Genomic DNA, 14652 nt, shown 5'->3' with positions numbered 1-14652 from the left:
AAAATTTTTACCCCTTTGTACTTCTGAAATACACCCACTGCTATAGAGATATTAGTATAACGATGACTATAATTTTTATCATGATGTCCATACGTGTCAATTATCTGTTAAAATAAAGACACCATTCTTTATAAAAACTTTATTGCATATGTGGAAAATGTAGATTCCTTGGTTTTACCATTTAAATTATCATTATTGAAATACTGAGGAATTTTAGGGCAATCAGAAAGTTGCAAATCAATGGAGATAAAAACTGAAATCATGAATCATAAATGTTTAATGATAGCTTATGACAATGTATCGACTATCATACCTTAATTTATATATTTCAGCTTTGTACATACTCTTTAATCATAATGTGTGATTTATTTTACAAATAGTTTTGGCATTTTCATATAGAAGTTCTCAAAGTAGTTAGCACAGCAATAGGGCATTTGCCTTGCACGCGGCTGACCTGGGTTCGATTCCTCTGCCCATCTCCACAAGCCCGACTAGCTACCGAGAGAGTATCTCACCTGCACAGCAGAGCCTGGCAAGCTACCCATGGCATATTCAATATGCCAAAAACAGTAACAACAAGTCTCACAATGGAGACATTACTGGTGCCCACTCGAGCACATCAATGAGCAATGGGATGACAGTGACAGTGACAATCTACTGCACTGGGACAGCTTTTTTGTTGGCTAATCAGGCCAACAATTCATTGTACAGCCACTGCAGGCCTCTGGGATTCCCAGACCACCTTACAGCTTTTCATCAGTGGTTGAACTGAGCAGTCTATAGGGTCAAATGAGGGGGAATAAATGAGGGGGGAAATACTGTGAAAATTAGTTATTTTCTAATTTATATTTGGGAAGTAAGTTTGTTGAAAAATAGAATTTGCAGTTAACACTACTAATTAGTTTTTTAAAACTTTGATAGATTATAAGATACAGGCCATGGTCAATGGTTTATAGATATCAATGAAGATGGGATTTAAAGCTGAAGAATACAGGTTTTTGATAAAAAAAAATACTGTACTACAAAAAATGATAACTAAAACCACTATGCTGGTTAGATCCTTAGGGGATAGTTCATACATTAGTGAAATGTACATGGAATTATTTTTTTAGTCATTGCAAATTTGATTTAAGCATTTGTGCAATACTAAAAATAGATAAATAACAGGTTAATGAGATAACTGAGTTTTTTGGTTGGTATCTTCACTTCATTAATCTAAGAAAATAGAAAGTAGATATTTGGCCTATACTGTACACAATGTTCTGAGATGGAAAGTTATCATCTGATGAGTAGACATTCTAGACAGGCCAATTTAATGGCATTAAGCAGGAATAAGTAGCCTGTAAGGAAGAGAAATAGACAGAAAGTATTCATTACTTTTCACAGAAGGGATGTTCATTCTATGAGGGTCATGAAATATTCTAGATAAAAGATATCAAGGGTCAGTAAATCATTGTTTTAAATGGGATAAGAAAAAATGAATTCAGGGTACAGGAGACATATTTTGAAACAGTCCTTTTTATTTTTACAATACTTTCATCGGTAAGTGGATTTGATTGGTGTGCAGAACTTTTAAGAGGACACCACTTGCATTGACATTCACTTTCTTACATACTCATATACTTAGAGAACAGTATAACGGAACTAATGCATCTTAGTTCAGTGACTGTCAAGCTGTGGCTAATGAACGTTCTGAGACACACTGCAAATCTCACTCTAAGGCACCATTATTTGAGAGCATTATTTAGTGACTTGCTTCTTCATCTAAACACGAATTCAAGGGGCTGGAGCAATAGCACAGCGGGTAGGTCGTTTGCTTTGCACGCGGCTGACCCGGGTTCGATTTCCAGCATCCCATATGGTCCCCTGAACACCACCAGAAGTAATTCCTGAGTGTAGAGCTAGGAGTAATCCCTGTGCATTTCCGGGTGTGACCCAAAAATGTAATCCCCATTCCAGCATGTCTTTCTTTGTGTTTTTATCCTTATAGTGCCATTCTTTGGTGGTGTGAAACTGTAAGAGGACAGATATTTCCGTCAGTACTGCCGACTATCCAGCTGAGTGTGAGAACACAGAACAAAAATACTTCCAGTCATGCCTTCCATCGCTCTCCCGAATGGCTCTCTATGGGGATCCATAACTGCTGTGAGTGAGGCATTGGTGCAAGTGAGATTCCCGTTCCTGCTGCTCTGGCTGCAGGTGTCTTTGATGTGTTGTAAGTGGTCCCAGATTGCGTACTCCCAAAGCCAGCATCTCCCAGAAGTAATAATTCCCTTGAAGATCACAGACTCTGGCAATGATATAAAGTCTTCAGACTGGATCTCTTATAGCCTGAAGTTGGGGGGCCAGAGATACGTTGTCCGTTTGAAGGTCATCAAGCATTTGTTGGCTAGGCACATGCCAGTGTTCACCTACACGGACCAGGGAGCTCTCCGTAAGGACTATCCTTTCATCCAGGATAACTGCTACTATTACGGTTATGTGGAAGGGGACCCCAAATCTCAGGTTTCCATAAATAATTGTTTCGGGGGCTTTCATGGAATTATACAGATAGACACCACTATTTATAAAATTGAGCCCCAAATGCATTCAACCACATTTGAACATGTGGTCTATATGCTCAACAGTGAGGAGAAAGAATTACAACCCAAGAAATGTGGATTAACAGATGATGAAATTCAACAACAACTCAAGGTTTTAAACAGTGCCGATTTGTCCACTTCAGCTCAGAGTAACACAGGTTGGTGGACCCACAAGCAGTATCTTGAACTGGGAGTAGTGGTTGATAAGAATCGGTATCTTCACCATAGCAGTAATGCCACAAAAGTGCAATTTGAAGTATCTCTTATAGTCAATGTGGTCAAATTTATTTTTGAACAATTAAATATTGATCTCTCTTTGAAGGGAATTGAAATCTGGACTCAAGAAAATTTTGTTGCAACAGATACCATGGAAGGCCTCCTGGAAAATTTTTGTGCCTGGAAGAGACTGCATTTTAATGATCGCTTGCCCCATGATATTGCTCACTTTTTTGTCAAGGCATCATATGGTGACACTTTTGGTTTAGCTTATGTGGGAACAGTTTGTAATAAATTAAATAATTGTGGAGTTAGTAGTTTCATGAACGATGACATTATTGAGGTCGGAAATGTAATGTCACACGAGTTGGGTCATAATTTGGGTATGGGTCATGATGGACAGAATTGTGCGTGTGGGCAACAGTATTGCATAATGCACCCATCAAAAGTTGATGCAACTAGATTCAGCAACTGCAGTTACAGTCAGTATTTAAGGACCTTTGAGGGCACAGATTGTTTGGAACACCCATTAGTTTTGGAGAAAACCTTCAAGGAGAAACACTGTGGGAATGGTGTGATTGAAAAAGGAGAAGAGTGTGATTGTGGCTCCGTCAATTCATGTGCAGAAGATCCTTGCTGTGAGGCAAATTGCACACTGAAGCACGGGGCTCTTTGTGCTGTTGGGCTTTGCTGCAAGGACTGCAAGATTTTGCCAGCGGGTACATTGTGTAGAAAAGAAGAAAATGAATGTGATCTTCCAGAGTGGTGCAATGGGAAAACCTCTCGGTGTCCAGAGGATGTGTATGTGCAGGACGGGATGCCATGCAAGGGCGGTGGACACTGTTATGAGAAGAGATGCAACAACCGTGATGCACAATGCAGAAGCATTTTTGGCAACGAGGCCAGGAGCGCAACTCTCAAGTGCTACAGAGATGTGAATATTCAAGGGGATCGTTTCGGTCACTGTAGTTTTAACGACACAACTTATACCCAGTGCCAGCTCAAGGATTCTCTGTGTGGAAGGATTCAGTGTGAGAATGTGGGAGAAATCCCTCTTCTGCAACATCACAGGACTTTGATTTCAACGAATATCAGTGGCCACAGCTGCTGGAGTACGGACTACCATGTTGGCATGAGCATACCTGATATTGGTGACGTGAAAGACGGCACAGAATGTGGAGAAAATCATATTTGTTTGAAACAGAAGTGTGTTCCAATGCCAGACTTCGAAAGATACTGTTCACCTCTGACCTGCAATATGAGTGGAATTTGCAATAATAGAAATCACTGCCATTGCAATGCCCAACGACGCCCACCTTATTGCCATGCCGAAGGTTTTGGAGGTAGTATTGATAGTGGCCCAGCACCTAGGAAATTTTCTAGCAACAATCAATATACAACAGGACTCTTTCATTATTGGTTTCTTATGACAGGAGTCCGTTTCTTCATATTTATATTGATTCTCCTTTTTATCATAGCAAAAGCGAATAATGAAAACTGAACAGGAGAAATTTTCAACTTTCCCCTAAGGAAGAAGATTAAAATGTTCCAACTGCATATCAGAAAGAAAACTAAAAGTTTTGATTAAAATTAAATCCAATCATTCATGGAAATTTCCGTGTAATGCATTCTATTCTCCTGGCACCACGTTATTATTGGGCAGAAAATCCTCTGGAATTATTATCATTTGCTATTATAAATATTAGCCCTCTAGCAATGAAGAAGGCAGTTTTATTCCTAGAATATTTCTACTTACCATTATTTTAGTACATTATAGAGATTAATTTTTATAGCATTAGCCTCTGCTTTCCTGAACTTAAGCAAAGCACTTGGATGTGTGTTTGTGTGTATGTATGCATGTGTGTGTATGCCAATGTATGTAAGAGTGGGGTATTTATTTTTCCTTAAATTTCAATTATTTTTACCCTTTTATTTGCCACACACAAATGAAAGCCTCAAAACTGAAACTCAGCTTTATTAGCTTCTGATAGTTGTCAGAACTTAGGGCTAGATAGCAATATAAGTGATTTTAAAAATGTATTGTTTATGTTAGTGTTGCACCATAACAGAACTTAGCTTGAATAAGATAGCTATTTTTAGTCTGAACATAACTGTCAATATTGCACATGTGATATTTATCGTTATCTATAAATCATACTGTTTATTGAATATAAATATATAATTTGCATTATGTCTTACTATGTATGTGTAAGGAAAGATAAACAAGTAAAATGTGATGAGTATATTTTTTAAACTCCCAGAACAACATAAGTTTTAAGGAAAATGACTCACAGTTACTGAATAAATCTCTCTCACTCTCTCTCTTACTCTCTCTCTTTCTCTCTCTTCCTCTCTCTTCTTTTGGACATGATGGTTTGCAATACTGATACTGAAAGTTTATCATGTATATCTCTTGCACATAATCTTAGTTAGGATATAGAAAGGATCAATATAACAATAATAGTTGGACATCACTCCGGACAAGAACTGAGAGTTGAAAGTAGTTAAAGGAATATAAACTTAGAAATTTCTAATCACATCTTAAAAGCATAAAATCTGATCAGAAACATAAAATGTCTGAGAAGAACTAAGCTCTTAGCTATGGAAAAACCATTCTGAGCACATAAATATTATGCAATAGTAATTTGAGTTAGATGCTAAATGCCAACGTTTCCTAGATTTTTACTAGATTGAGGATACTAAATTTTCATAGAAATACTAATCATAAGAGCATCAAACTTGAAACCAACATATGTATAGCAACAATAAATAACTGGATAAATAACTTATGGCATATTCAAGTAGAATACTAAACCAGACTGTGTAGGGGGGAATACACTAAAATTCATGTCAAAATAAATTTATAGTCAAAATACCCAGTGCAACACAACAATCACAGTAGAATTACATAAAGCAAGAGTATATATAGAATATATATATTATGATTCTTTTCCTCAGAAACCCAAACAGATGAAAGTCTTACCCATGATATTAAAGTCTAGTCCATGCCTTATTATTGAAGGGTCAACATGAATGTTGTGATAAAAATGCAAAATTTTGCAATATAAAATAGGGAAGGTTTAGACATGAAAGCATGAGTTTTATAAACAAGACCTTCTGAATACATATTTCATTGTAATGTCTAGTAGCCTACAGGGTTCTGATAACTTGCCTTATTTTGGTTTAGAATGAACTGATGCGGTCTGGTTTCTCTTCCCAAATGTGCTTAATTGTAGTAGCTAGAGGGTGATCTCCTTTGCGCACAGTGCAATTGTTGATGTAGTTACCCTATATACCTAACCTTAAATTCACTTTAGTAAAATGTCTCTCTTAATTGATTTCCATATTTTAATGTTTACTTAATATTTCAAACTCTATGTCTTCAAAACTATAGTGTGGAATATATGTATAGATGATAAAATATTCATATACTACATCCTAGGACCTATTAGTGAATTGCCTACTTGATTGTCCATTTCTAAACAGTATAGTGAAAATATACATTTAAAAGGTCTTAGCAGGAGTGTCCCTTGAATACTCTTGGAAGCCTCTGTACCAAAATTTAAAAGAATAGTAAGTAAAATAATAAACATTAAATAAATTATGGTTTGTATTATACTTCAAACTAAACCATTTTTTTTCTTTTAAAATTTTAGTGAACTTATTCCATGATTTTCCCCGCAGGGAATAAGAATCGATGTGTGATGGGTTCCACAGTTCTCAGGAGCCAGAACCATATGTGACAATTCTCAGGGTCATCCAGGTCCACCCCTGACAATGCTCAGTAGACAATGTGATGCCAGGAATCAAACCCACATGAACCCAACTTTTTTTCAATTTACTTGGCCCTTTTCTAGAGTCTTTTAGAACATCTTAATTTGAATGCCAGAAGTCTTTACTATTATTGAACAATTCATAGATCATTATTAATTAAATTCAACTGCTTGAATATGTAAGCATTCTTCTTATCAATAGTCAGCATGATTAATTTTGGGTAGCATAAGCTAGTGATGCAAATGAAACTTTGTCAGAAAACAATGAGAGGATTAAGATATAACTGGAGTAATTGTGTCCAAGTATAAAACTATTAGAATGACTTAGAAATGCATAGTAAATAATATTTTTTGTCTGATTTGTGAAGATATGAGCCAGTGATCACATCTGACTAAACATGATTATGGTACAACCTCTAAAACAGCTCTCTGCAGACCCAGAAAACACACTGGTTAATAGATGTGATAATTCAGACTTGATCATTGATTGCTCTGGCCTAAGTGATACAGTACTCTTCAATCCAGGGGTACTGAGGCCCATCAATTCTGCACTCATCTTTGCTGGGGAATCATGTGATACTTGCTTTAAGGGTTTGAATATGGGGCCCCTACCTATAAGGCATGATCTCTGCAGCACCATAAACTAAAAACTATATTTTGATGTGAACGTTTCTTTGGTTATCTATACTAATGAAAAGAAAAGGAGCTTGATTGCCATTGCTATATAATCTTCAGAGCTCTTCCAGGGATTGCTTCCAATATACCAGTCTGAGAGTAGGCTCTAAGGACATCCATGTATGCCCCACTCCTAAAAAAGACGAAAGAGAGAGAGAGGGGGGGAGAGGGAGAGGGAGAGAGAGAGAGAGAGAGAGAGAGAGAGAGAGAGAGAGAGAGAGAGAGAGGGAGAGGGAGAGGAAGAGGGAGAGGGAGAGAGAGAGAGAGTCATTTATAAATCTTTACTTATCACTTTCATGTTTAGACTCAACATTTAAGAAAGGAATGGGGCATACTCCTCATACCCCCCAAAACCTGTGCATAGCTGACATGAAGAGATATCTGTGAGCTTCCTTGTCTCAGCAATTATTGCTTTCCCAGTCATGGGACTTCTGTATTCTTCTAGGACCCCAGATCCTAGCCCATAGCCTGAAGATTCCAGTAAGTCCCCTCCATCCTGACAGCTATGCTTTCCCACCATGAACAGACTTCTGTCCTAGAGCCCCTAAGAAGGGCAGAGTACAAGAAAGATCCCCATTTATATTAGGCTACCTAGTGTTTTCGAGAAAGTTCTGGGAAATAGATGACCCTAGAGACACAGGACACTGGTTCCCCACTCTGAGACTATATTTAGGTAAACATCAGTGTGTCTCCATCATGTCCTCCAACTGTAGGAGCAAACTGGACCCCACTATCAGGAAAGAGTCCCCCGTGAGGTAAATATCCAGAGTCTCACAGTTAGACTCAGCACCAGAAGTCATGTAAAAACAAGTAAATCTAGCTAGCTGCCTCAAAAACCAAATATCCCAGAAGATTTCCAAAGAGATCAGATTTTTTTTAAACTAACAAGACCTTAGAATTAAAATAGTCCCATGTTTAATTACCTGAAATAACCCAAATATCAAAGATAGAATTGATCAATGTGAAGAGTCTGATGGAAAAAATGAAGAAATTTATGTAGAAATCAAGGAACTGAGAACATTGTAGCAAGCTCAGAAGCAGAAAGTATGAGGATAAGCAGCCAATCAGTGACCTCAAAGACAAAGTGAACACTTCCATCAATAAAGAAGAGGTAATGGAAAAAGAGTGAGAATAGATGGTGAGAACGTTCGTATGAGACTTTTTGACAATAGCAAAAGCAACCACTTAAAATCATAGGGAATCCCAGAAAGAGAAAGACAGGAAAGTAGGTAGTCCTGGTTTTCATAGTTTGGTTCAGTACAACATCAATGAAACATTAGGAATTGAGAAATAATTAATAATAAAATATAATCAAGTCTAAGTGAATGATTATGGGTCACTATGAAAAGTCCCAGCTAATTGTGCTGTTAGTCTCACCTATTTTACTTTAGGTACATTCATATGTATTGTTATGCTCCTGCCTCAAATATTGGCATTTTGGTCCTTCAATAAGTGGTGTTTCTCAGCTCTTATTGCAATTTGACCCACTAAAGGCTTGCATGTTCATATGCCAGTCATTATTAAATACTTATACATTCAAAAAAACTTCAAAGTACTTGTTTATACAGGGGTAGATGAAATAGTTAAAAGTGGATGATATTACAGAGGCAAAACAATGGTGGAGAACTTTCATAAGAGCATACTTATCATGCAAAATATGTTTGAGGGGGAAAATAATCTTGAAATCTTTGTGCCTATGTATTAGGCTATTTTCTAGGTCACTGACACTGTCACTGTCATCCTGTTGCTCATTGATTTGCTCGAGCAGGCACCAGTAACATCTCCATTGTGAGACTTGTTACTGTTTTGGGCATACCAAATACTCCACAGGTAGCCTGCCAGGCTCTACTGTGCGGGTGAGATATTCTCAGTAGCTTGCCAGGCTTTCCGAGAGTGGTGGAGGAATCGAACCTGGGTCGGCCTCGTGTAAGGCAAATGCCCTACCTGCTGTGCTATCGCTCTAGCCCATTTTCCTAGGTACTTTGGTATAATATTTAAGCTTCTGAACACCTCTGAGATAAATATTATTCAATTTCAATAGGATACTATTCACTTATGCAATTTGATAGAAAATTTAGCCACGGCTTAAAAGGAACAGATAATTTTCTGAAAGAGACAATAGCCTCCAGTTAGGCTTGATGGTTGTTTTAGTTTTTACAACACACATTACAGAACTTGCAGTGCACAGAAAAACACAATGACAAATATTTAGACATGGCTTAGTCACATCTGAATGATTATGACACATCTTTGGCATAATATTTTATACTTTTCAGGTTGTCCAACTTAAATAGTAATGTGCTATCCAAATCATTTCTCTGAACATAATAAGTAATGACATGACATATATTAAATTAGCATTAACAAATCAAATAGTTGGAGATAACTGAATATATGTCTACAGAGGGAAAAGATTTTCAGTATTTTGGTTATATTAGTTGCTTAGATATAAACAGGCATATTTTTCTCATGTATTTTTTGCAATCTGTTAGCCTTTGGTATGCTGACATGGCATAGTAAATCAACACTCAGCTGTAAGTTTAAGCAGTAAACCTAAAAATGACAAAAGTAAACATAACTCTAGAGAAGAAATGTCTAGTGGCAATATTCTATTATACCATCAAAATCATCACTGAGATTATTTTGGTTTTGTTTCTTGAGCCTAACAGTTGTGCTTGGGAACTACTCCCAGTTCTGAGGTCCTGAAGTTTCCTCCAGGTGTTGCTCCTGGAACTGTGTGTTGGGAACAGAATACCCAGGCTCCTGCAGAAAAGCCATAGCCTTCAGCACTTTGAGCTACCTACCTCCCCCCACTTTGATAAAGAATCCACTGTCTCCAAGTCAAATAATGTAAGACCTCCAACTCTATTTATTTTTTTAATGTTTTGGTTTCTCCTTTTACCCCAGGGACATGCAAATGCCTACTTATCAGGAGAAAAGAAAGAAGTTAAATGTGGTTGAACATTTATTCACGCTATCTGAAACATACCTTGTTTCCCCACCCCATAATCTTAGAAGCTTGGGGCCAGGTGCATACTGTTTCAGGAGCATTCACTTTGCTCCTTTCAAATACTAGCTTGAAGATTTCCTTTATCAGAGCAGCAGCTGACTCTTCCCTACAGTCTGGTTCTAAACTTGGAATTTATGATTAGAACTTAATTTTTACTGGCATATAATTCTTAAGGTTTTAATGCACTTTTAAATGTCTCTCTTTTTTTTTTTTTTTTGGTCTGTGGGCCATACCCAGAAGTTCTTGAGGTTTAATCCTGTCCTTACTCTCATGGATCACTCTGGAAGTGGTTAGGGGATCATATGAGGTCCCAGGGATTGAACTGAGGTCAGCTGTAGGCAGGGCAAGCACCCTGCCCACTTTACTATCTCTTTGCCCCCCCTTATTGATTTTGCAATGTATCATTACATTCTATTAATATGGAAGAATGGCCTAAGTAAATATAGTCACTGAATGTAACATTTTCCTGTGTAAGAATATTTGTCTACATTCTACATCTTAGTTCTCCAGTTACTCAGAGGTTACCTTGATATTGAGTTTAGCACTGTTTATTCCAAAGCAGTTGTCAAGAAGAGATGAGAGAATCAGTAAACAATAAAACTTTTTTGCCAGAGGGAATTCAGATACTTGTATAAATATGAGGCTTGATAAGAAAAAAAATGCATTTTATAGCTTTACTTCCTAATTGCCCCTTTGATTACAATTTCCTTAATTACATGCTCTGTTTTTTCCACAGACTTTAGTATCAGTTTATGATTTTAGAGTCAAGCTATAGAATTCATAATAAATAACATATACCCTGAACGAAGAGATGACTGACACCTAACAGGACAGTGTAAAAATTATTGAAGAGTAAAATAAGAAAGTTTGAGGTAGAATATAAATAACATATCAAATTATGATAGTACAAAAATATAGTTAAAAATGCAAAAACTTGGGGCTGGAGCAATAGCACGCGTTTGCCTTGCATGCGGCCTACCCAGGTTTGATTCTCAGCATCTATCACATGGTCCCCTGAGCACTGCCAGGGGTAATTCCTGAGTGCAGAGCCAGGAGTAACCCCTGTGCATTGCCAGATGTGACCCAAAAAGAAAAAAAAATTGCAAAAACTTGGAAATATTCAGAATCTTAAATGCAAAAATGTATAAACTATATATCATCAGATTACCCCTAGGAGGATTACAAATAAGATAGCTGTTTATGAAAAATGTGAGCATGTCTTTGCAATATTTGTTTTACTTGAGTTTTTAAGCAAAACATCTGATTAGAAAAGTTACAGGGAAGTAGCTTCTAAAACTGGAAATCAGAAATAAACCTGTAAGAAAAAGATCGCATATTCGTCTTAGCAAGATGTTTATCATATGAAGGTTTGGTTTTGGATTTTTTTCCTGCTGTATAGAGTAACAGAACACTCTAAGATTTTCTATCAGGAAATTTTCACCAGACTGAGCACATGCTTTGCATACAAGAGACCTGGGTTTGGGTCCCTGCACCATTCGAGACCCTGAGAACCTCTATGAGTGACATACAAACAGAGAAGCAGCTGCCAATCACAGCCAGGTATTAGCCCTCTAAGTGAATCAAATACATTTTAAATTTCTTTTATTCCAAATCAGTTTGTTATGACATCCTCCTAAATTGATCTGTGTCAAGTGTGCTTACAGAGAATGTGCTACTCTCGTCTATACTTTGTGCAGAAGCAGAGAGGAAAGGAAGAGAATGCTCTGTTGTCTTTACCACAGCAGAAATGTCTCGCAGTAGAAAATCTGAAATTATGATACATGTGTTTTGGTGTTATTTTAATGACTTGTTCAACTTACACAGCTGATTTTTTTTTCTTTTTGGGTCACACCCTACGATGCTCAGGGGTTACTCCTGGCTTTGCGCTCAGGAATTACCCCTGGTGGTGCTTGGGGGAACATATGGGATGCCGGGGGATCGAACCCGGGTCGGCTGCGTGCAAGGCAAACGCCCTACCCGCTGTGCTATCGCTCCGGCCCCGCACAGCTGATTTTTCATGTGAATTGATGCTCCAGTGTGGGAGGACTCTGGGCTGGGCCCCTCGTGTGTGATGCTGGTTATACACAATTTAACTGGAGGCCACGCAACCCATGGTCTCATTCAAGAACCACAAGATTTGGAGAATGCCGACAATGCTTTGCACATGTAAGACACGCTCTCCATTCAATTGAACTATTGCCCTGCTCGTGTGGCTTATTTTTTCTATAACACACAGCCTAGAGGTATCTTACACTAAGAAAAGAATGTTAATGTGTGTATATGTATATATAAATAAAGCTGAATCCTTACATAATGTTCACACGGCCCTGAATTATTAGAATTACCCTAATTATTCTAGAAATTTCATATTTCAGAAACATAGGTTGTTCAAAAATATAATTTTGTATATCTTGAACCCAGGCTTTGTCTATTCCAAACATTTAGTACAGCAAAGACAACAGTTCTCAAAATACCTCAGGTAACTGTTGTCCTGTAGTTACAAAACTTGCCAGATATAATATCTGAATATCCATGATATTTCTTCTGGTGAATTAAGATAGCTATATACATAAAAATTAGTTAATAAAGTGACATTTTTGTTAACTTTTATTTTTAAGTCTGTGTATGCCCATTTTTGTCAAAAAAGTGTCTATGTCCTGTTGATGGGTTTGGTATGCTTATTAGCACTTACACACCAGCAACCTAGCAAAATACCATATTATATGTGCAGAGAGTATTATACTAGACTTCAGTTTGACTGAAGAATATTAATTGTTCTCTTAGCTCTTCTGTTTATAACATGAAAAGTCAATATAATTCAAAAGGACCTCATTTGAAATTAAAATTAGTCCATTTTACCTTTTTTCAAAAAGATTTAAATTTCTAAAATGGTATTTATCATCTTTGATTTCCATTTTCCTATATAGAGACATTAAATTTTTTTAAATGTTCAGATATATTAAAATTATTTTGAGTATGTATTAAACTGATTAATAATAAATGCTAAAAATAATAGTTCTTTTTATATTACCAAGATCTACCAAGCTGGCCTGCTACATAAAGTGTCTTGGATGCTAACAGAAAACATGTGAAGCCTGAGACAGATAAATCTCTTTATTCTCAGCTCTACTGTAGCAGGACAGTGTAAAGTTCCTGCACTGGTATTTCCTTTGGGAAGCTAAAAGAAGGTCCTGAGACTCATATCCACATAGTGAGCTTCCATTACAGGATAACAAATCTTCAGGGATGTTAAAGAAACTCATCCTGACTTTTTTCTCCTACGTGAGTCATTATGAAACCACACTATAAACAAGACTGATCTGGTCCTCAAGTAAAAGAATAGTTCTTTTTTTGCAGGTTATTTAGTATAAAAATAAAACTCCTTTGAAATACAGTTCCTAAACTACTACACACAAAGATTAAGAGGGTACAGGGTTTCTCTCCAACAATGTATACAGGGTGTTACAGAGATGGCTGGAGAGAGAGATCAAGAATGGATAATGCCCAGGACCAGAGTGATAGCACAGCAGGTAGGGCGTTTGCCTTGCATGAGGCCGACCCAAGTTCTATCCCGACATCCCATATTGTTCTCAGGCATCACCAGGAGTAATTCCGGAGTGCAGAGCCAGGAGTAACCCCTGAGCATTGCTGGGTGTGACCCAAAAAGAAAAAAAAAATGAATAATGCCCTTGGGTGCTTTGGCCAGTGGCCTAGCTCTTAGAAGTTCCCCTTAAGGAAGCCCTTTACATCTCTGTTTATATTTACTTAAGCAAATCTATGTTTAGGTTTTGTTTAACCAAAAGCCTCAGATATGTCTAAGTGTAATCCAGTTAAAGAATGTTTGTTCTCAAGGAGCCAGAGTGATAGCACAGCGGGTAGGGCATTTGCCTTGCATGCAGCTGACCTGGGTTTGATCCCCGGCATCCCATATGGTACCCCAAGCACTGCCAGGAGTAATTCCTGAGTGCAAAGCCAGGAGTAACCCCTGAGCATTGCTGGGTGTAACTCAAAAAGCAAAAAAAAAAAAAAAAAAAATGTTTGTTCTCTGTATTCTAAGCAATAAATGTAAGCTGAGGACAGTCCAGGCTCTTAGTCCAAGAGAGAGGGCCGTCGGGCGAGTGACCCCATACTTTTTCTCTCTCATTTCTGTCTCTCTCTCTCTCTCTTTTCTTTTTTTTTTTGCTTTTTTGGGGAAACATATGGGATGCTGCAAGGCAAATGCCCTACCTGATGTACCGCTCCAGCCCGTCTGTCTCTTTTCTTAATACTCACTCCTCGAGGTGCCCCTTCTTCAGGGATGTTGATAAATATGAAGAAAAAGAGACAATTTGTTCATCAAATGGGAATGGGGAGATGGGGAGTGCATTGTAACAGAATTTTCAGGTGTTATTTTTTT

At 37.5% G+C, this 14652-nt stretch overlaps 1 protein-coding gene across 1 annotated transcript; it reads left to right on the top strand.

Moving 5' to 3' along the window:
- The first annotated feature begins 2094 nt into the window (after window positions 1-2094).
- LOC101538202 (disintegrin and metalloproteinase domain-containing protein 20-like) lies at window positions 2095-4299 on the top strand. Its single transcript, XM_004614711.2, has one exon. It carries the CDS (start codon window positions 2095-2097, stop codon window positions 4297-4299), a length of 2205 nt encoding a protein of 734 aa, XP_004614768.2.
- Window positions 4300-14652: the final 10353 nt, after the last annotated feature.

This window comes from Sorex araneus, chromosome 1, assembly GCF_027595985.1.
Source record: "Sorex araneus isolate mSorAra2 chromosome 1, mSorAra2.pri, whole genome shotgun sequence".
In the NCBI taxonomy this organism is placed as follows: domain Eukaryota; kingdom Metazoa; phylum Chordata; class Mammalia; order Eulipotyphla; family Soricidae; genus Sorex; species Sorex araneus.
Note: the sequence above shows the minus strand (reverse complement) of the source record. Positions and strands in the feature narration are given on the sequence as shown.

What these genes read in the sequence shown, in the direction of transcription:
- LOC101538202 (XM_004614711.2), top strand. Translation starts at nt 2,095, where the DNA reads ATGCCTTCCATCGCTCTCCCGAATGGCTCTCTATGGGGATCCATAACT.